Here is a 23,061-nt window from a genome sequence, read left to right on the forward strand (position 1 = left end):
TCAAAATATATATATATATATTCTGTTTCAGTTATGTATTGCTGCATAACAAATCATCCCAACATTTAGTGGCTTAAAACAACGATTTATTATTTCTCACAATTCTGTGGTTTGACTAGGCTCAGTTGGACAGTTAACCTATTCCACTGGTGCTGGCTGGGGACCATTGTTTGGCTATATTTGGCGGGTGGCTAAATGGAGTTGGAAGGTCCAGGAAGGCTTCACTTATGTGTCTGGCCCTTTAGTGCTTCTCCAGGGGTCTCTGTCTCGCTCCGTGTGGTATCTTAATAGTCCAGCCTAAGCTCTTTTGCAGCAGGGTAGCTGGCTTTCCCAGAGAGAGGGAATAGAAGCTGCCAGGCCCTCCAAGGGCTAGGTCCAGAAATGGCACAGCATCACCTCTGCTGCATTCTGTGTGCCTCAGGAAATCACAAGGCCAGCTTGGACTCAGGTAGGGACAGAGGAGGGCGACTTCACCTCTTGATAAAAAGAGTGGCAAAGTATCATTGCAAAAGGCATGTAGGCTGGGAGAAATTGTTGCAGTCATCAATAGAAACAATCTACTATGCTCTTTTTAACACAGGCACCATTAAAAGAATAAAAGCAGAAAGATTAGTTAAAAAGAAAATAAAAGAATTGGAGCATATTTAAATAGTGACCTAATTCATTATTTTATAGTTGTTTTTCTCTCTTTTGATCATTAGTCTGAGTTTGGTCTTCAGCCCTTTTCACCTTTTACAACCCACAACAGAAATCACTGTGATAGCCTGGAAATGAAGATGCAAGAAGATTTCATATCCTGAAGCTTCAGTATTATAAGGGATCAGATAAATATTTTGATAAATCGAAAGAAAAAGAATCTTACAGCCTCAAAGTAAAGTTGTGAAGATTTTCTCAAGGATAAGCATCTAGTTAGTTAGACTGGAAAATATTTTGTTAGCTTTTTCATTTGTAAAAATTTCCAACACAAGGCACACACAAAAAGTTTGCCATGCCAGCCGTTCAGATATTCCAACCAATAGGAAATTAAATAACAAGTTGCGGAATTTACATATGAAGATGACAGTTTTTCTCATTTAAATACGAAGTATTAGAAAATTAATGAATAGCTGAGTTGAATAGAAATTAGGAGACAGAAATATTTATTTTATTAAAATAAGCTAAAGAACATAGTCAAGTTATACATACAAATATAAAGTCAGCAAAATATTTAATCTCATATGTGGGTTTTCAAAGTATCTTAAGCTAAATTTTTAAAAACCATAATATTATGTATATTTAACATAATAAAACTAAAATTGCTTTTAGTGAATTGTTTCTAGTAGTTTAAATTATGATTAGGCTAATTATCAATGTTAACTAACATATAGCTACAATTTCAAGTGGTTTGAAATATACCTGCTTCTACACAAATATGTTCTAAAATAATAAATGGACATACAGAATCTTCAGTATGACAATATTTAGACATATGGTCTATGAGTTAGCGTTCGTAACAGAAAGAAAAATTTTAACTTTAAAAATACAAATCATTTATATGCCTGTTGAGTAGGATTACCAAATCTCAGCTTGAGCAAATTTTGGGGTAAATTAAAAGTTGACTGAACCAGGCCGGGGGAGGTGGCTTATGCTTGTAATCCCAGCACTTTGGGAGGCTGAGGCAGGTGGATCACCCAAGGTCAGGAGCTTGAGACCAACCTGGTCAACATGGTGAAACCCCATCTCTATTAAAAATACAAAATTAGTTGGGTGTGGTGGCTCATATCTGTAATCTCAGCTACTTAGGAGGCTGAGGCAGGATAATCACTTGAACCCGGGAGTTGGAGGTTGCAGTGAGCTGAGATTGCGCTACTGAAACTCCATCTCAAGGCCAGGTGCGGTGGCTCACACCTGTAATCCCAGCACTTTGGGAGGCCGAGGCGGGCGGATCAGGAGGTCAGGAGATCGAGATCATCCTGGCTAACACGGTGAAACCCCGTCTTTACTAAAAATACAAAACAAATTAGCCGGGCGTGGTGGTGGGCGCCTGTAGTCCCAGCTACTCCGGAGGCGGAGGCAGGAGAATGGGGTGAACCCGGGAGGCAGAGCTTTCGGTGAGCTGAGATTGCGCCATCGCACTCCAGCCTGGGCAACAGAGTGAGACTCCATCTCAAAAATAAAAAATAAAAAAGAAACTCCATCTCAAAAAGAAAAAAAAAAAGAGAGAGCCTGAGTCCTTGCTTTTTTTTTTTGAGACAGAGTCTCACTCTGTTGCCAGGCTGGAGTACAGTGGCGTTATCTCAGCTCACTGCAAGCTCCGTCTCCTGGGTTCAAGCGATTCTCCTGCCTCAGCCTCCCAAGTAGCTGGGACTACAGGCACACGCCACCACGCCCAGCTAATTTTTGTATTTTTAGTAAAGACAGGGTTTCACCATGTTGGCTAGGACGGTCTCGATCTGTTGACCTCGTGATCTGCCCGCCTCGGCCTCCCAAAGTGCTGGAATTATAAGCATGAGCCACCGCGCCCGGCTTGAGTCCTTGCTTTTGAAACAAAAATGTATACAATTCAGATATATCTGTAAAATTTAATTATCATTTACTGAAACTACTAAAAGTGTTGCTGAAGTTAAAACTTGATTAAATGTTCTTCCTTGATGATATGCATCATTTCCAATTCTTTGATGAAAACGTCAAAGAATGATTACATATTACTCTGCATTTTAAAAACACACCTATTTTATTTACTGAAACTACTAAAAGTGTTGCTGAAGTTAAAACTTGATTAAATGTTCTTCCTTGATGATATGCATCATTTCCAATTCTTTGATGAAAACATCAAAGAATGATTACATATTACTCTGCATTTGAAAAACACACCTATTTTATTTTATTAAAATCTAGTGATAATTAGCTTCAAAATCCACTTTCATTTAGAAAATTTAATCTGTGTTAGATGGTTGCCTGTAAACTACTATTGATTTGATGGAACTGGTAGGGTGTAGTCGTGTGTGTGTTTGCCTGAGTGTGAAAGCAAGCAAGGAAGACAGAGATGAGAGAGAGGAAGATAACTCCTGGCTCCTGGCTAGATCATAAACACTACAATTTCATCTTGGTGTTGTTAATGAAAAACACTCTCTAGAAAGCCTCTTGTAGTGGGAGATACGACCAGGATACAAACACTGTTTGCTACAGAGAATCAGAAGTTTAGAGTTGAAAGGGAGATTTAGAAATGATCTAGCTTCACTACTCTCTTATTTTACAAATGAGAAAACAGCAAAGTTACAGAAGGCACAGAAAAGTTAAATGCTGTGTCAAGGATACACAGAGAGTTGCAGTTTATGCCTAGAACCTGGCTGTCCAAACTTCCAGACCAAATGATTTTTCTATTTATATTCTCTAATGACCACTGTTATTATTTTATTTTTGAGACAGGGTCTCACTCTGTCACCCAGGCTGGAGTGCAGTGGCATGATCTCAGCTCACTGCAACCTCCGCCTCCCGGCTCAAGCAAACCAGTCACTCAGGTTGAAGTGTAGTGGCACAATCATGGCTCACTTCAGCCTTGACCTCCTGGGCTCAAGGAATCCTCCCTCTTCAGCCTCCCAAGTAGCTGGGAATACAGGCCCATGCCACCACTCCTGGCTAACTTTTGTATTTTTTGTGGTAGAGACGGAGTTTTGACATGTTGCCCAGGCTGGTCTGAAACTCCTGGGCTCAAGTAATCTACCTGCCTTGGCCTCCCAAAGTGCCAAGATTACAGGCGTGCACCACCATGCCTGGCCCTAACTACTACTCTTAAATACCTTTAGTCTTCTACTAAAACAAGAATGAAGTTGTTAATTTTCATGTAAAACACACAATACTCCAGCCTGGAGACTGAGTGAGAACCTGTCTCCAAAGAGCAAACAAACAAACACATATGCAGAACATTAACTTGTGAGTGGCATTTTATCTTTATGTCCTGAAAATCTGTATCTTTGTGATGAAGCTAACACTGACTCCCCAGTGTTTTTTTTTTTTGTTTTGTTTTGTTTTTTGAGACGGAGTCTCGCTCTGCCGCCCAGGCTGGAGTGCAGTGGCTGGATCTCAGCTCACTGCAAGCTCCGCCTCCCGGGTTTACGCCATTCTCCTGCCTCAGCCTCCCGAGTAGCTGGGACTACAGGCGCCCGCCACCTCGCCCGGCTAGTTTTTTGTATTTTTAGTAGAGATGGGGTTTCACCATGTTAGCCAGGATGGTCTCGATCTCCTGACCTCGTGATCCGCCCGTCTTGGCCTCCCAAAGTGCTGGGATTACAGGCTTGAGCCACCACGCGCGGCGTTGTTGTTTTTGAAACAGAGTCTTGCTCTTGTCGCCCAAGCTAGAGTGCAAAGGCACAATATTGGCTCACTGCAACCTCTGCCTCCCGGGTTCAAGCGATTCTCTTACCTCAGCCTCCCGAGTAGCTGGGATTACAGGCGCCCACCACCACGCCTGGTTAATTTTTGCATTTTTAGTAGAGACGGGGTTTCACCATGTTGGCCAGGCTGGTCTTGAACTCCTGACCTCATGATCTGCCCACCTCGGGCTCCCAAAGTGCTGGGATTACAGACGTGAGCCACCATGCCTGGCCCCCAGTTTTTTAAGGATATTACTGTTCGCAAAATTTTAGGATCATTCCTCTTCTGGTGGTATTTTTTAATTTTAAAAAAAAAATTTTTTTTTTGAGAATTCTGTGACCAGGATTAGAAATCAATGGTGGTAACATATGACTAAGAAAGTGCTAACTTTTTGGAAAATTGTAATTTTATGGCAAGTAAGCTAAAGGAGCCCCAAAACATTTTCAGGTCAGGCTCATTCCTGTAATCTCAGCACTTTGGGAGGCCAAGGTGGGTGGATTACTTGAGGTCAGGAGTTTGAGACCAGCCTGGCCGACAGTGTGAAACCCCATCTCTACTAAAAATACAAAAATTAGCTGGACGTGGCGGCACATGCCTGTAATCCCAGTTATTCGGGAGGCTGAGGTAGGAGGATCGCTTGAATGCGGGAGGTGAAGGCAGCAGTTAGCTGAGATTATGCCACTGCATTGTAGCCTGAGTGAGAGAGAGAGACTGTCTCAAAAAAAAAAAAAGATTTTCGGAATAACCTTAATTTTGTGGTTGGGAAATCTGCAAGTGCAAGGAAGAACCGTGATACACCTAATTTACAAGGAAAAAAACATTACTTTCTGTTTCAACTCTTCATTCCCCGAGAACTTAGTTTTTACCCTTTACTCAATCATCTCCCTAATCCCAAGGATTCAAAAGCTTCTTGAATACAACTTTTCAGGAATTCAGTCTAGTTAAAGTAATCTTCAGAGAGTGATCTCCTAAAAGGGCTTTGTGGTTGGGGCAAGCTGGAACAATTACATTCAAATATCACCAGGACTGAAATAGAGACCAAAGACACAGCCCAAGCACACAGGCTTCCAGGGCTGAGAGAGGTCTAATGAAATGTCCTTTATGTTGGAGCTCTAAGAATAAGCAAAGTCTGCATTTTGAATGGCCTGAAAATACTGTGAAAGCAAACAAACTAAAAAAACAAACTAACAAAAAACTGTTTGGAGACTCTCAAGTACGTGTGTGTGGAAAATCTGAGGAAACTAAGGTGAGAAGAGGCCACGAAGGGGCAGAGCACAGAGGAGTGTTCGGGCAGCGTCACTCAGCATGACGGCGCAGTACTTGGACAGCATCAGGAAGGAGCTACATAAACAAATTAAAAGGCTTGAAAGTTGGCATAAGTGAGACAGAACCCGGGTGATCCAGAAACTGCACAAGAGCCTAATAGAAACTCATAATTACGGGATCAAGTAGGCTTCTGTGAAGAGTCTGGGACAAGACTATTTGTGAAAGATAAGTCTTATAAAATGCATTACACAGGCCGGGCGCGGTGGCTCACACCTGTAATCCCAGCACTTTGGGAGGCCGAGGCAGGCGGATCACGAGCTCAGGAGTTCAAGACTAGCCTGGCCAACATGGTGAAACCCCATTTTTACTAAAAATACACACAAAAAAAATTAGCTGGGCATGGTAGCACACACCTGTAATCCCAGCTACTGGGGGGGCTGAGGCAGGAGAATCGTTTGAGCCTGGGAGGCAGACGTTGCAGTGAGCTGAGATGGCGCCACTGCACTCCAGCCTAGGCGTGACAGGGTGAGACTCTGTCTCCCCCAAAAAAAAGAAAAAGAAAAAGAAAAATAGGCATTGCACAATTTGGGAACCAGATGCTGAAGAGCAACTGTTGTCCATGGGCTGAAGGGTGTGAGAGAATTTGTGTGGCATAGAGGTGAGAGATACGTATTTGAAACAGGAAGGAGTTAAAGCTTGAGACTTGGGACCCTGGGCAACGCAGGCAGCAGCAGTGCTATGCTGTGGCCTGGGCCACCCAGGGACAATTAAACAGGCATATGGCATCAGAAACTGATTTTTCTTTTCTTTCCTTTTCTTTTTTTTTTTTAAGATGGAGTCTTGCTCTGTTGCCCAAGCTGGAGTGAAGTGGTGTGATCTCGGCTCACTACAACCTCCGCCTCCCGGGTTCAAGTGATTCTCCTGCCTCAGCCTCCTGAGTAGCTGGGATTACAGGCACCCACCACCACACCAGGCTAATTTTTAGTAGAGACGGGGTTTCACCATGTTGGCCAGACTGGTCTTGAACTCCTGACCTCAGGTGATCTGCCTGCCTCAGCCTCCCAGAAGCGCTGGGATTACAGGCATGAGCCACTGCGCCTGGCCTGTTTATTTGTCTTCATTGTAATATGACTCTATTACAGCATTTTTCTAAGCCTTAGATGTTCTCTCCTGTCCCCTTGCCAGTGACACCTAAATGATGAATTTGTCTGAGGAAAAAAATGAAAAAAAAGAAATGCTAGTTTGAATTAATTTTTTAATGCAAGCAAAAATAAGGAAAGACAGTCACCCCACCATCCCTGCCAAAAACTTCATTGTTATTTGAAGCATAATTATAAGCAAAATGGGCAATGGAATGCTGTCTTATTTTCAGCATGTGTATGTATATATCATATTTTGTATGCATATATATATGCATAAATATATTATCTATATAGATACATAATATATAGAGATATATATTTAGGAGAGCTACAGCAGTATGAGTGGTTTGATAATAAGAAGGCTTAAATGAAAAATATTATGAAAGCTAAGAATAAATTGTTCAGCAAAGTTGCCTTTTATCTTTTATTTCTCATTTTCGTAATATCATCCTATTAAAAATGGAGGAAACTGGCTGGGTGTGGTGGGTCACGCCTGTAATCCCAGCATTTTGGGAGGGCGAGGCAGGGAGACTGCTTGAGCCCAGGAGTTTGAGATCAGCCTGGACAATATAGCAAGACCTTTTCTCTACAAAAAATTAGCTGGGGCCGGGTGCGGTGGCTCACACCTGTAATCCAGCACTTTGGGAGGCTGGGGCGGGTAGATCACAAGGTCAGGAGGTTGAGACCATCCTGGTAACACAGTGAAACCCTGTCTCTACTAAAAATACAAAACTATTAGCCGGGCGTGGTGGCGGGTGCCTGTAGTCCCAGCTACTCGGGAGGCTGAGGCAGGAGAATGGCGTGAACCTGGGAGGTGGAGCTTGCAGTGAGCGGAGATTGCACCACTGCACTTCAGCCTGGGCGACAGAGTGAGACTCCATCTCAAAAAAAAAAAAAAAAAATTAGCTGGGCATGGTGACATGTACCTGTAGTCCCAATTACTTGAGAGGCTGAGGCAGGAGGATTGCTTGAGCCCAGGAGGTCGAGGGTGCAGTGAGCCATGATTGCACCACTCCAGCCTTGGTGACAGAGTGAGACCTTGTCTCAAAAAGAAAAAAAGCAAGAAACATACAAATCTGAAAAGGCATATTCCTGATAACAAGATGAAAACAAGAAGGACTTAACAGGTTATATTTACACTAAGAATGTAAAATGGCCAGATCAGATCAGCTCACTTAAAAAGTCTTTCCTGGCTGGGATTACAGGCACGAGCCTGTAATCTTTGGGAGGCCGAGGTGGGAAGATCACTTGAACTCAGGAGTTAGAGACCAGCCTGGGCAACATAGCTAGACCTTGTTTCTACAAAACAAGTTAAAAATTAGCCACGTGTGGTGGTGCCTGCTGTAGTCCCAGCTACACGCTGAGGTGGATGGATCACTTGAGCTGGGGAGGTGGAGGTTGCAGGGAGCTGTGATTATGCCATTGCACTCCAGCCTGGGTGACAGAGCAAGACCCTGTCTCAAAAAAAAAAAAAAAAAAAAAAAAAAAAAAAATTCCTTCCCTTGAACAAAAAACTATTGTTTAGATGTCCTAATTCCTTATGAAATGGATGCTTCTACATAACTGAATGAGATTCTCTGGGAGTTTACGTGTTTCTAAGTGTGGAAGACTTTTAGACATGAACATAGGATTTATGTTTCTTCACTAACAATATATCCTTAACTCTTGGTGCTGGACACAGAAAATTTCTGGAATAAAGTGTATTTGCAGAATTTGACAACAATCAGTTAAGCATGCCAGACACGGGAGCAGAAATGAGTTAATAAAATACTCTTAATTTTTCTTGATAGGAATATCACTGATAGTGCCTTTTTGCCTAACAGTGATAGCCCTATGCTATTATTTTATATGAGTTCCTTGTTAGCAAACTAAAAGTACTTTTAAATATTCTGCATCATTTTTGATGTCCAGGATAAAAGGCACCTACTACCATGCTGTAAAATTTATAATTTTAAGTATATATTTACAAATACATGTATATACATATATGTATATATGTATGTATGTCAAGTTTAGTTGGGTAAATATCCCAAAGTAAATTCAGCTCAGTTATTGAGGGGTTTGTTTTGCTTTGTTGTTTTGTAAGAGATATGAAATGATATTAACTGAAAGATAATCTTCCTGCTCTTGTGTTTACAAACCAACCTGATTACGACGCACTGACTAGTTTTGGGCTGCACAATTTCATAGAGGCTATGGATACGAATGTTTGCAAGAGAAGACTGGCAATGAGCTATTTAGACAACACACCCCGGAGGATCGGCTTGGGTCCTGAGATGATTTAGACAGGAGGAGAAAAGGATAAGGAATGGTGATATAGCAAAGGACAGCAGACAATTATCCGAGGGCGTTACTGATGAGGATGGCAATTCCTTGTCATTGGTCCACTGTTTGCTATGTATTGGAATTTGTATGTAATCTTCTCTAGCTTGCTTTAAAAATAGAATCATCAATGCCTCATGAGACAGACAAAGGAGAGCCTGCCGTGGAATCTAGAGATAAACCTGAATGACTTTTCAAGGTTCCCTTTCTACACCAATGTGAAAACACAGAATAAGATACCAGCATTACTCAACAGACCTGGTTACAATAAGTATGAATTACAATGCAGGAACATATGTCATTTCTTACACAAACAGTGAGGCAGGCTATCTGATATTGCTTTAAGAAATTATGTGGTCAGCTGAAGCAAGATGACACATGTAAATCTTTTTCATAAATCAAAGTATAAGCTCACAAATTCTCCATATAAATAGCCTCAGGAGGGGCTGCTCTGATGAAATTGAAAATGTCTCTTCCATATGTGCAGTTTTAGGCTTTATAACATTTAAAGAAAATATTCTAAAAGATAAAGTTGGCATATAAAAGCACGGGGAAAGGAATCAGCAATGATCAGAGCAAAACAATTCTAGAAGGCATCTTAATTTTCATATGGCTCATTTGCATTTGAAACACTGTGAATTCCTATCTCACTTGTACAAAATGTGTACATATTAAATTACTTTGCACTTGAAAGAACATTTTCCTAAATGTTTGGAAGATGATCAAATTTTAACTGGAGGACTTGTTTTCTTCCATCAGGTGTGGGGGAGATGTGGCTTCCTGGTATGAGAGGCAACAGTTGATTCTAATAGCAGAACAAGACAAAAATAAGAAAGTAAATTGAAAACAATTCTTATTTGTACAATTTGATTTAAAGATGATAAGACAAGTGGATACTTATGGTACAAAGATGTCAAAATACATCAATTTTAAAATTAAGTAGGGTTACCTTTCCAAAAATTGAGATTTTCTGATACCTGAAAATTAGGTTCTATTACTTATTCTAGGATACCCATGGATATACTATTATTTATTTCAGTACACTTAATCTGAGTATCTAGTCAATGTTTAAGAGGTAGATGCCCATCAGCTACTATACAATAATTTCAGGAGACTACACAATACCCATCTCAAAACAAATTTTTGTTTTTTGGACACCATTTCACTCTGTTTCAGCCTGCTGCGCAGGCTGGAGTGCAGTGGTGCAATCTCAGCTCACTGCAACCTCTGCCTCCAGATTCAAGCAATTCTTGTGCCTCAGCCTCCCAAGTAGCTGAGATTACAGGCATGAGCGTCCATGCCCAGCTAATTTTTGTATTTTTGATAAGGACAGAGTTTCACCATGTTGGCCAGGCTGGTCTTGAACTCCTGACCTCAGGTGATCCACCTGCCTCAGCCTCCCAAAATGCTGGGATTACAGGCGTGGGCCACCCACCTGGCCTCAAATGTTTAATAGCTAGGATATTGGCAGAACAGCAAAGGCTTAAAACCTCTTTACTATCAACTTTACACATTATTTAGTCTTAAGGAAACCACAATGAATGAAAATATTTTTTTCTGTAACATTTGTTTTCTGCCATGGTAAAATGTCTAGGATTCAGGTGTGTCTTCTGAAGGAAAACCAGAACTTGAAAGGCACCCCTGTCTTTCTCTTGGTCTGGCTCCCTGGGCACCTCACTTGAAGGAGAGAGCTGTTTAGAACTGGCCTCATGTGTGTGCTACAGGGAGGCCCACCATGCAAAGGTGGATAGGATGCAGTTTACAGAGGATGGAGAACATGGGCTGATCTCTGTAAATGAGCATCTCTAGGTACATGCTGCCCTTTGTGTTTCTTTCCTTTTGTTGCCTCTGGGCCTTTTGGAAGGCCTTGTTCACAGTCCCTGATCTGTATCAGCTGGGTTACAGGCATTGAATGAAAGGGTAGCACAGCTGTAAACCCAAGCAGAGAGCTGGAGCTGTGAAGGGAGAGCAGCACCCAACCCCCTCGGGGCAAGGCAAGGTCCGTGACAGATTCCCAGGGAGACAGTGACTAGGGGAACCAGGAGGCCAGCGGGGGCAGCTGACACTGTGCACCCTCCCAGGCCAGTGTGGGGGGGAATCCGGTGAGGTGTTTTTTTTTGTTTTTTGAGATGGAGTCTTGCTCTTGTTGCCCAGGCTGGAGTGCAGTGGCATGATACTGGCTCACTGCAACCTCTGCCTCCAGGGTCTAAGCGATTCTCCTGCCTCAGCCTCCCAAGTAGCTGGGATTACAGGCACCCACCACCACACCAGGCTAATTTTTGTATTTTTAATAGAGACGGGGTTTTGCCATGTTGGCCAGGCTGGTCTCGACCTCCTAACCGTGTGATCTGCCTGCCTCGGCCTCCCAAAGTGCTGGGATGTTTTTATTTATTTATTTTTTATTATTATTTTTGAGACAAAGTCTCGCTCTGTTGCCTAGGCTGGAGTGCAGTGGCACAATCTCAGCTTACCGCAACCTCCGCCTCCCAGGTTCAAGCAAGTCTCCTGCCTCAGTCTCCCAAGGAGCTGGGATTACAGGCGCCCGCCACCATGCCCAGCTAATTTTTGTATTTTTATTTTTTTTATTTTTATTTTTATTTTTTTTTTTGAGACGGAGTCTCGCTGTGCTCCCAGGCTGGAGTGCAGTGGCGTGATCTCGGCTCACTGCAAGCTCCGCCTCCCGGGTTCACGCCATTCTCCCGCCTCAGCCTCCCAAGTAGCTGAGACTACAGGCGCCCGCCAACACGCCCGGCTAGTTTTTTGTATTTTTAGTAGAGACGGGGTTTCACCATGTTAGCCAGGACAGTCTCGATCTCCTGACCTCGTGATCCACCCGCCTCGGCCTCCCAAAGTGCTGGGATTACAGGCTTGAGCCACCGAATTTTTGTATTTTTAGAAGAGACAGGGTTTTGTCATGTTGGCCAGGCTGGTCTCAAACTCCTGACCTCAAGTGATCTGCCCACCTCGGCTTCCCAAAGTGCTGGGATTACAGGCGAGAGCCACCGCGCCAGCTGAGATGTTTTTAACAGGAGAGTGTCCTTTTACACGCAATTCACACTGTCTTTCAGATTGCTGCCTCAGCAGTCTTTATTTAATTTTTTTGTTGTTATTTAAGTATAAGCTGCATTGGGCTTGATTTGCAAACATTTAATAGTAAAAGGTAAAATGGCCCATGTAATCAAAATATGGATACCTGGAGATTTTGGATACACAGAACTGATTTAACATTTCATCTTCTTGATTAGTTTGATTTTTCTCTCCCAACAAACTTCTATTTTAACTATGAAAAGGTTGGGAAAAGTCAACACTTTCTTCCTTTATGGAAAACATGCTAATGAGAAGACAGATGACTGAAAATTAGATTGAAGATGAAAGATTAAGCAAATGCAAACTGTGAAAATTGCTAGCCTCTGATAAATTGGAAATTACCAACTTGGTTTATTATTAGGCAATGTTCGTCTACTTATTTATTTTAATAATATTAAGGACCTTCTATGGGTCAGATACTGTTTTAGGTGCTGGGTTTACAAGGTGAGAAAAAGCCCTGAACCAAAACAAACCTATTTCCATGGAGTTTATGGTTTAACTTCAAAGTTTTCTGAAAGCAAGTGAAGGACAGTCACCTGATAAACTGCAGAATTAATATTTGTCATAGGAGTCACCGTACTGTTCTGCAATACTGGCCCATTGGATAGAATTTGTTTCCCAGATGTCTGGGTTTCATTCCTTTGTACCTGGCAGATCTTGGTTTTGAGAAAAAGCCTAGGAAAGGCAGACTTAGGTGCCTGCCGTGGGTGAAAAGATGGAAGAGTCAAGTTACCTTTATTGCACATCTGGAGGCTACAGAAAGGCACTTGGATTCCTTTGCAATGCTGGCAAAACTCAGTCCTGTTGGAATCAGCGTTTGATTGTATGAAGTTGTTATATTACGGGTATACAATCTTGTGGGTGGTATATCCAATCAGAGCAGCCAAACAGTTGTGTAACAATTTGATTCAAGTGTGTTTGGAATAAGGTTTTGTAATAATAATCTTGATATTTTCATAGTTCTATGGTTTTATTACATCAATTACCAATATTTATTAAGCTAGACAAATACAACTACACCAGTACAAACGAAAGGTCTTGGTGTCCACCTTGTCTCACTTTGAAAGGCAGACAAACAAAAACAAAAAAGGAATTCTTTTTATAGCACTTTAACTTTTGAGCGGAAGTACCTGCTGGCGTCTGCTGTTTCTTCCTTCATTACGCGCTTTTCTTTTAATTTGGTCCTCGTGAAAAGAATCAAAGTAGGAGCTCTCCAGGAGTTGGGAACAGGTTGATCTGTCATCTGGATTCATCTTCAGACACCCCTTTGGAGGAAGAGAATCACAAAGAAGATATTGAGGGAGGGGCTCATTTTGTTACCATGCCCACAAACTGAGTAATAACTTGTTAGGATAAATATGAGTTTAGAAAATCTTCAAGTTTGTGTATTATCAAGTAGTTGGAGCTTGTTAATAGGATTGCTCTTCTTTTTGCTACTTCAAGGTCTTTTGAGAGCAGAATGAATGGATGGTCAGTGTCTCTCTGAAAGAGGCCGCCTGTAGATCTGGTGTTCCCACCAATGACATTGTAAAATCACTACTGAAAGCAAATTGTTTGCAGCAGTCTGCAGAGTGTAGTCCCTGGACTAAAAACATCAGTGTCGCAGGAACTTGCTAGAAACGCGAAGTCTTGGGTCCTACCCCCTGCCTGCCAAAGGGAATCGAAGCACTGGAGGTGCGGCCTGGCAGTTTGTGTTTGACAAGCTCTCTGGGTGATTCCGATGCCCATATGCTCAAGTTTGAGAACATCTGGGTTAAGGAGATGGCTGAGGAAGTGAGAACCTCAGTCATGAGAGTGAACCTAAAACAAGGAGAAATGAATGGACTATATATTCATATAAAAATAACTACAGGCAAAACAGAAAAGGTGACATTATGACCCTTCTATATTTGAGACCATTAGAAGCCTCTAGGTCGGCTTCTGAGAGTGGGGAGGAGTATCACAGCAGAGGGGTCTGTGGGGGTCCTGACATAAAGAGGTTTTCTCTGAGAAACACTGATACTGCAGCCAGACAGTGGGACTTTGCCCATCAATAAACACAGATTATGATCCATAAACAGTAGCTTTAAGCCAGACCTGGTGGCTCATGCCTGTAATCCTAGCACTTCAGGAGGCCAGAGGTCTAGACCAGACTGGGTAACATAGTGAGACCCCATCTCTCCTACATTTGCATTTTTAAAAGGAGCAGCTTTACAATACCCAGGCACAGATGACCTGACAATTATTGCCTTCCATCCATAAGAGAGAAATAAGGCTCACCACCGTCACAAACATTGTTTTGAGACATTCTGAAGCCCAGACAATTGCATTGCCTGAGGCTGCCTCAGCCGGGCACTGCCCTGTGGTGTCTGTTCCTCCCTGACACCAGCTGACCTCAGATCTCTGAGATCCCTGAAGCTGCCTGCCCGTAAGCAGTAGCACCTGGCCCTTGGCGAGCGATCTGATTAGTCCTGTTCTTCAAGAAACAATCCTGCTCAGCAAAACTAGACTTACCTGTCCCTCCATGTCTACTGCCTGGTCCAAGCAAATGACCCCTAATTAATGACTCATGCCATATATCAGCTCCAGCTGCCGAAGCATTCTCCTCAAACCCTAATACTGTCAGGGCTATAACCAGGACAGAAAGACTTTTTTGTTGTTGTTTTTTTGAGACAAAGTCTCGTTCTGGCTGTCAGCCAGGTTGGAATGCAGTGGCGCCACCTCGGCTTACTGCAAGCTCCGCCTCCCGGGTTTGAGCGATTCACATGCCTCAGCCTCCCAGATAGCTAGAATTACAGGCATGCACCACCATGCTGAGTACATTTTTGTATTTTTAGTAGAGACAGGTTTACCATGTTGGCCAGGCTGGTCTCAAACTCCTGACCTCAAGTAATCTGCCCGCCTCGGCCTCCCAGTGCTGGAACTACAGGCGTGAGCCACTGCACCCTGCCAGAAAGACTATTTTGAATACAAACTGTGATAGTCTCTATTCTTTATCACTCAATTCTGGTTTTTGCTTCCACTGTTCCATTAAAGTGGCTCTCGTTATTAACACCTCTGACCTCTACTTCCATAGCCTTCAACCGATCATGTGTTTTGAATTCTGTCTCCTCAATAGTATTAGACACTACTGACCAAGCCCTCCTTGAAACTTTGTTTCTCTTTGGCTTCTCTAATCTCTCACTTTCCTTGCTCCTCCCTCCTGGCCACTCCTTTTCAAACCAGCCTTTGCTAGTTTACCTTCTTCTCCACTATGGTTGGATAAAGTTCCTCAAGGCCAAATCCTAGCCACCCCTTTTTTTCTCATCTATTCTTGGTTTCTAGGTGATCTCTTTGCTGCCGATGGCTTCAGTTATCAAAGTTTACCAGAGATTTCCACATCTACAATTCCATTCCAGACCTCCCCTAGGAACTCCAGACCTGCAGGCGCAACTGCTTACTTAACATCTGTCTCAAGGTCACTGTTGTCGGTTGAATTGTGTCACCGCAAAAATATATATGTTGAAGTTCTAACTCCCAGTACCTCAGAATGTTACCTTATTTGGAAATAAGGTCTTTGCAGAAGTAATTTGTGAAGACAAGGTCATAATGGCGTGGAGTAGACCCCCTAACCCAATTACAACTGGTTTCCTTATAAGAAGAGGGAAGATGGTGTAGACAGACACACAGAGTGAATGCCATGCTATGACGGAGGCAGAAATGGGAGTTACATTGTCACAAGTCAGAGAATGCCTGGGGCTACCAGAAGCTGGAAGAGGCAAGGAAAGACCCTTGCCAAGAGTTTTCAGAGAAAGCCCGGACCTGCCAACACCTGAAAAACCAATACAGGCACTGTATCCTTGCCACCTCTTCTACTTTATTCCCCATATATCAGTCATAATTAAGTCCTATCAGTTTTCCTTTCAAATATATCTTGAATTTATTCACGTTTAATTTAATTTAATTTAATTTTAGAGATGAGGTTTCACTGTCGCCCAGGCTAGAGTGCAGTGGCACAATCATGGCTCACTGTGGTCTTCAACTCCTGGGCTCAAGCAATCCTCCCGCCTTAGCCTCCCAAGTAGCTGGGACTAAAGGCAAGTGCCACCATTCCCGGATACTTTTTATTTATTTTTTGTGTTTTGTAGAGATAGGGTCTGACTTTGTCCAGGCTGGTCTCAAATGCCTGGGCTGGAGTGATCCTCCTGCCTTGGACTCCCAAAGTGCTAAGATTACAGGCATGAGCCACCATGCCCAGCCTCATTCACTCATTCATATTTTTACATGGGCTTTCAAAACTATTGAAATCTAGTCCATCACTAAATACCTATGAATTTTCATTTTAAAGAACATTTTTAGATTCTTAGAAGACACTACTAATGCTGAGCTCCCTCCATGGAGTCTGAGCGGAAACAATGTCCTGCTTGATTAGTTCTGAAGCACTAAGATGAACTGAGTAGAACTGAGGCTTCTGAGCCTTTGCCTGCCTGGATTAATAACTTTCTGTATATCAAGAAGCTGACGGATTAATCAGAGGTGTTCCCTGTAGACATGCTCCTGACCCAGAAAACGTCTTGAAGATGGGAGATGAGAAATCAAAACTGTAAAGTCCAAGTCAGGATCCTTTTCTTAAGTCCAAACTTCAAATTTCACAGAAAACGCTCCAATAAAATTTCTAATAGTCTATAGTCTCCTTCTTGATGACTAGCTTAAGCTGATATAGTGATAGGATAGTCATGACTATGGAAATAAATGAGTAATAAATAAGAAAGATTGTGCTCATGGTCTCATTTTAAACCTAATGAAGAGAACACAAAAGACCTGCCATAGATTGGCCACTGCACGCCACCGCTCTCCTTGACTCCGCCATTGCCCAATACGTCATCCACCTGAGCAGTTCCCTGCATAGGTTACGATTCGGTCCCATGGGATAAACACCAGTTATGGCAGCCAGTACTTATTTGCTGTTAAAGATGTCCTGGGCCGGGTACAGTGGCTCACGCTTGTAATCTCAGCGCTTTGGGAGGCCGAGGTGAGTGGATCATGAGGTCAGGAGATGGAGACCATCCTAGCCAACATGATGAAACCCCGTCTCTATTAAAAATACAAAAATTAGCCCAGTGTGGTTGTGCGCGCCTGTAGTCCCAGCTACTCGGGAGACTGAGGCAGGAGAATCGCTCGAACCCAGTTGGCGGAGGTTGCAGTGAGCAGAGAACTCCAGCCTGGGAGACAGAGCAAGACTCTGTCTTAAAAAAAAAAAAAAAAAAAAAAGGATGTCTCAACTGCAAAGAATTAAAGTGTTCTTTCATCTACCATGGGGCAGGAGTCTATAAGATAGGATGTGACCCATGTAATAGCACAATCCTTGATGCACTGAGAGGATTCTTTGGCCTTACATTGATACTTATGGGTCTAAACAAAATAGTTGAGTAACAAACCTAGCTTCATCTAAAAGCTTAGGCAGCCAACCAGGGCTCTTCATCTTTGGAGATGAGGACGGGGAACTTGTCCTACATCTTGCAGTTTTCATGCCCCAGAGTTGCCTTCAAGGGAACCACAGGTCGTCTCTGGCTTCCATCTGAGAATTGGTTGGGCTTGCAGTGCTTGATGCCTCCCTTCTCCCTTGCAGGTTTTGCTAAATTGCAGGTGGGTCAGAACCACCTGTCAAGAACAAGGTCAGGGAATTGGGCTTCTAGGACAGGACCTGCTGAGTGCTGGATGAAGGCAGGTGTGGGCAGTAAGACAGGACAGATGGCAGCTGAGGTCAGGTGGAGCAATGGTATGGGGAGTCTGAGAGCACAGGGGTATGTGGCTCTGACTCTCAGGAGGACTCAGGTTGAAGCACTCCAGCACTCTGGATAGCACCATGGCAGTGATCAGCACTCCCACAAAGGCTAGTCTACAAAGTTGACTCTAGGTCATCCAAATGGCCCCACTGTCTAGATCAGATGAGTCTTAAACTGAGTTGTTTATCGTAATCACCTAAGGGCATGTTTAAAGATACACATGCCAAGGTCCCACTCATGAAAATTCTCCTTCTCAATCTGAGGCTAGATACTGGAATCCATATTTTTCAAAAGCTCCCAGGCCATTCAGATGAATAGCCACATTTGGAAGACACTGCTGTAGACAGAACTTAATTGACTGTTAAAGATAGATACCCTCTCCGGTATCCTCATACTCTTTGTCCAATGAGCTTTTGGTATATACAGTGGATGGCAGGGTCACACACCTTCTAGTGTGGCTTCATTTGGTCAAGTATGAATGGCAGACTAGGCAGAGGTAAGTTTCTTCTGCTTTTTATTTGAATCTGTCCTTGATTTGACCATCTCTCTTAGGCCTAGTGCAGGAGCTAGGTCTGGTGTCTGCATGGCTCTGATTTTGCCTCATCTACTAATGTTAATAGATATGTTAGAACAATGACTGCTTTAACCACTGATGTCCCTTTAACTGGGATTATTTTACAGTTCTTTATCATTTTCAATGACTACATCCTATTTTGGCATTATTTAATCCACTGTCCACCCCTCCTCAAATTACCAGCTTCAGTCATTACAATTTATAGCTAATAAGAGTTATAATTGATTCTTAAGTACCTTCATGAAGTTCAGAGCCACAGGATGAGCATCTGAGAACTTTTCCTCAAGAGTTTCCTGAAAAACAAAGTTAAAATATTCAATATTACATAACAACAAAGTAATTTGTGTGTGTGTGTGTGTGTGTGTGTGTGTGTGTGTATTTACAGACAGGGTCTCCCTCTGTCTCTCAGGCTGCAGTGCAGTGGCATGATTATAGCTTACTCTAACCTTGAACTCCTGGGCTCAAGAGATTTTTCCACCTCAGCCTCCTGAGTATCTAGGACTATAGGTGGGTGCCACCACACCCAGCTAATTTTTAATTTTTTTGTAGAGATGGGGTCTTGCTATGTTGCATGAGCTGGTTTCAAACTTCTGGCCTCAAGTGATTCTTCTGCCTCAGTCTCCCAAAGTGCCGGGATTATAGGGGTGAGCCAGCTCAACTGGCCCATATTTTGAATATATTAGTAATAACAACACTTTAAAGAAAGACCCTCTAGTAGGTTAGATAATTCATTTTAAATATATTTTTAAAAAATCATGCTTTTATATAATTGTACACTGTAAAGATCTGAAATACATAAAATGAAGTTATTTTCTTAATTTCACAATGTCTTGCAGTTGATGCTGGGTAAATGTGGGTCCCAAATGCTCCCATCTGAAATCCCACAACAGTGCCGTAAAATCTGTGCCTGATCTACTTCTAAGGATGTTTTCGAGTATTCACGAAAATACCTTGGACTACATGCATAAGAACACTACAGAAACCAAAAGAATGAAAAACACAACATTCAGAATGATGAGGAAGGAAGGGGATGGAGATGCCTGAAAGACAACGGTGGGAAACTTAAGACACTTAAATTTGTTGTAGTTTATTCTTTAAACACATGTTATATAAATATTCCTTTGTAACCTTTAACCTTGCAGTTCAACCTTTAACCTTGTATTACATTTGTTAAAGGTTTTCGCAAAGACAATAAAAAAGAAAACCAGTATATAAATCAAGATATTATATGAAATAATTGATTTAAAATGAACAGGGTGTCTAGAGATGGTTGGGACCATTTGGAGCTCAGGTTATTTGGACAGTTCACACCTATCACAGATCATGATCTGCCTTCTCAGAGTTTTTCCCATCCACACATGGTTCTGACTCCAGCACAGCTGGAGTGTGGACACATGCTTTTCCTGGCAGTTTTTTCTTTTATAGGCAGATTCTGGACCATATGGAGCTTTAAAGAGCATAGCCTGAACTTAGGTAACACACACAGGAAGTCAATGTCTTCAGAGAGTAAGAGAGAGAGTCAAGTGGTCATTGATATGTTTTCAAATAAAGGCAAAGACCATTGCAAGAGTAGAGAGATGATCCCTGTGATTTGGAGTTTAATGAGTACAATGGGGATCATTTTGTAAAACAACCACCCGTGTAAAAATATATGTGGTGAAAAAAGCTTTTGATTGATTTGAATTTTGTTTTACAAGCCGAAAAATATTTTTTTTTTTTTTTTTTTTTTCTGAGACGGAGTCTCGCTCTGTCGCCCAGGCTGCAGTGCAGTGGCGCGATCTCGGCTCACTGCAAGCTCCGCCTCCCGGGCTTACGCCATTCTCCTGCCTCAGCCTCCCGAGTACCTGGGACCACAGGCGCCTGCCATCTCGCCCGGCTAGTTTTTTGTATTTTTTAGTAGAGACAGGGTTTCACCGTGTTCGCCAGGATGGTCTCGATCTCCTGACCTCGTGATCCGCCCATCTCGGCCTCCCAAAGTGCTGGGATTACAGGCTTGAGCCACCGCGCCCGGCCGCCGAAAAAATTTTTAAATGCATTTTTGTCAAAATGAATAAGACTACTATAAGTAGTCTTTATGAGAATATAACTATTTAAGGGAAAATCCTCCTAAGGCTTTGACCAATGGATTAAAAGTATGTCGTATCTAAGATACTAAATATACTTTCACTTTAAATTTAACATTCATTTTTGAATAGTTAAGACAAGTAAACATTTAAAGCATTTTTCCTGGCTCATTGTAATGTAGTTTTTATATAGTTTCTTCAATATGTGAGATATGGTTTGGCTCTGTGTCCCCACACAAATCTCATCTCAAATTATAACCCCCATGTGTTGAGAGAGGGAGGTGATTGGATCATGATGGGGGTTCCTCCATGCTGTTCTCATGATAGTAAGGGAGTTCTTACAAAATCCGATGGTTTCAAAAGTGGCAGTTTTCTCTTGTGCCCTCACCTCTCCTGCCGCCTTGTGAAGAAGGTGCCTGCTTCCCCTCCTGCCATGATTGTAAGTTTCCTGAGGCCTCCCCAGCCATGCAGGACTGTGAATCAATTTAACCTCTTTCCTTTATCAATTACCCAGTCTCAGGGAAGTTCTTTACAGCAGTGTGAAAACAGACTAATACACTGTGTCAATATGTCACAAGAAGCCAAAACCACAAATATTAAAAAAGAAACAGCCCGGGCATGGTGGCTCATATGAGTAATTCCAGCACTGGGGAGGCTGAGGTGGGAGGATCACTTGAGTCTCGGAGGTTGAGGCTGTAGTGAGCCATGACCTTGCCACTGCACTCCAGCCTTGGCGATAGAGTGAGATATCATCTCTAAATAAATAAATAAATAAGAAACAACTACCTCTTTAAAGAAAGCAGCAACACAAGTAATAAAATATTCAAGATAGAGCAGTTTACCATATCTTCTGGTTCAGGTATACTGATGCCGTGGAAAAACCGGTTACTTTTAAAGATTGATTGATGTCTTGGGATTAATTTTCCTGTAAAATACAAACCACATAATTCATCATAAATTTGGCAAAGAATAATCAAGTGTTTAAATGGTTAATGCCTGAAGGCCAGGTGTGGTGGCTCACACCTGTAATCCCAGCACTTTGAGAGGCCAAGGCAGGTGGATCACTTGACGTCAAGAGTTCGAGACCAGCCTGGTCAACATGGCAAAACCCCGTCTTTACTAAAAATACAAAAATTAGCCGGCCATGGTGGTCAGTGCCTGTAATCCCAGCTACTCAGGAGGCTGAGGCAGGAGAATCGCTTGATCTTGGGAGGCAGAGGTTGCAGTGAGCTGAGATCATGGCACTGAACTCCAGCGTGGGCGACAGAGCAAGACTCCATCTCAAAACAAAAACAAACAAAAAAAACAAAAAACAGGTTTAATGCCTGAAGTGCAGGTGTGAAAGAAATATTGTGCCTGACTGGTCCCTCCAGAGATGAGAGGAATGGGATTCTGCAGACGTATGCCTTCTCAGGTAAGGGCAGTTCTCCCAAACCAGTCTCTTCGTCACATGTGGTCACCATTCAGCCTCCATCAAAAGGTGAAGACTGGGCGCGTTGGCTCACGCCTGTAGTCCCAGCACTTTGGGAGGCTGAGGGAGGTGGATCACAAGGTCAAGAGATCGAGACCATCCTGGCCAACATGGTGAAACCCTGTCTCTACTAAAAATACAAAAAATTAGCTGGGCGCGGTGGTGCACACACCTATAGTCCCAGCTACTTGGGAGGCCGAGGCAGGAGAATCGCTTGAATTTGGGAGGCAGAGGTTGCAGTGAGCCGAGATCGCACCACTGTACTCCAGCCTGGTGACAGAGTGACAGTCCATCTCAAAAAAAAAAAAAAAAAAAAAAAGACAAGGTGAGAGAATGGTACTACAGTCTTTACACACATTATCTCATTTAATCTCATAAATGAGATTTGATGAGACTTCATCTCATAATCTCAAGACAATAGTTGTTATTTATTTATTTTGAGACAGGGTCTCTCTCTGTTGCCAAAACTGGAGTGCAGTGGCACAATCATGGCTCACTTCAGCCTCGATCTCCCAGTCTCAAGCAATCCTTCACCTCAGCCTCCCGAGTAGCTGGGACTACAGGTATGCGCCATCATGTCCAGCCAATTTTTAAATTTTTTTGTAGATATGTGGTCTGCCTATGTTGTCCAGGTTGGAGTAGTTGCTATTTTAAATCCCTATTGTTTCAATGAGGAAAATGAGGTTCAGAGAAGTGTAAATAACTTGTCCAAGATCACACAGTAACCTAACAGATCCAGGATTTAAACTCAGATCTGTAATGCAAATTTCCAGAATCTTTTCAGGGAATGAATCAGACAAAGTGTGGCCGGTAGTGGTACCCTACCCCACATTTTTCATGCTGCAGAATTTTCCATAATACGTTGGAACTGAACAGGGATCTGTCCAGCAGCCATGCTGCCACGAGAGCCCGTGGGAAGGAATTAACAAATTCTCATTTTATGTGTAGAGGTATCACTTTCTTTGCATCTATGCTGTTGGCATGAAGCTGTGGCTCACTTTTCAGGTTATGCTGACACATAATGAAAGCTCACGAAAGA

The 23,061-nt window shown here is 42.6% G+C and overlaps 1 protein-coding gene across 4 annotated transcripts in view; it reads right to left on the minus strand.

The window, feature by feature from the left end:
• Nucleotides 1–1,196: 1,196 nt before the first annotated feature.
• CDKL4 (cyclin dependent kinase like 4) overlaps nucleotides 1,197–23,061 on the minus strand; it is an 80,581-nt gene continuing 58,716 nt past the window's right edge. For 2 of the 4 annotated variants that reach the window (XM_025354491.1, XM_025354494.1), the window contains 3 exons: nucleotides 21,394–21,476; nucleotides 18,725–18,781; nucleotides 13,120–13,435 (listed from right to left, as the gene is read on the minus strand). In XM_025354491.1, the coding sequence (XP_025210276.1) occupies nucleotides 13,280–13,435; nucleotides 18,725–18,781; nucleotides 21,394–21,476 (296 nt within the window). In that variant the 3' untranslated portion in view covers nucleotides 13,120–13,279. Of the gene's footprint in view, nucleotides 1,861–9,786; nucleotides 9,889–13,119; nucleotides 13,436–18,724; nucleotides 18,782–21,393; nucleotides 21,477–23,061 lie in introns of those variants that run through there. The other 2 variants (XM_025354492.1, XM_025354493.1) reach the window with 2 other exon arrangements.

The sequence above is a fragment of the Theropithecus gelada genome, chromosome 13 (genome assembly GCF_003255815.1).
Source record: "Theropithecus gelada isolate Dixy chromosome 13, Tgel_1.0, whole genome shotgun sequence".
In the NCBI taxonomy this organism is placed as follows: domain Eukaryota; kingdom Metazoa; phylum Chordata; class Mammalia; order Primates; family Cercopithecidae; genus Theropithecus; species Theropithecus gelada.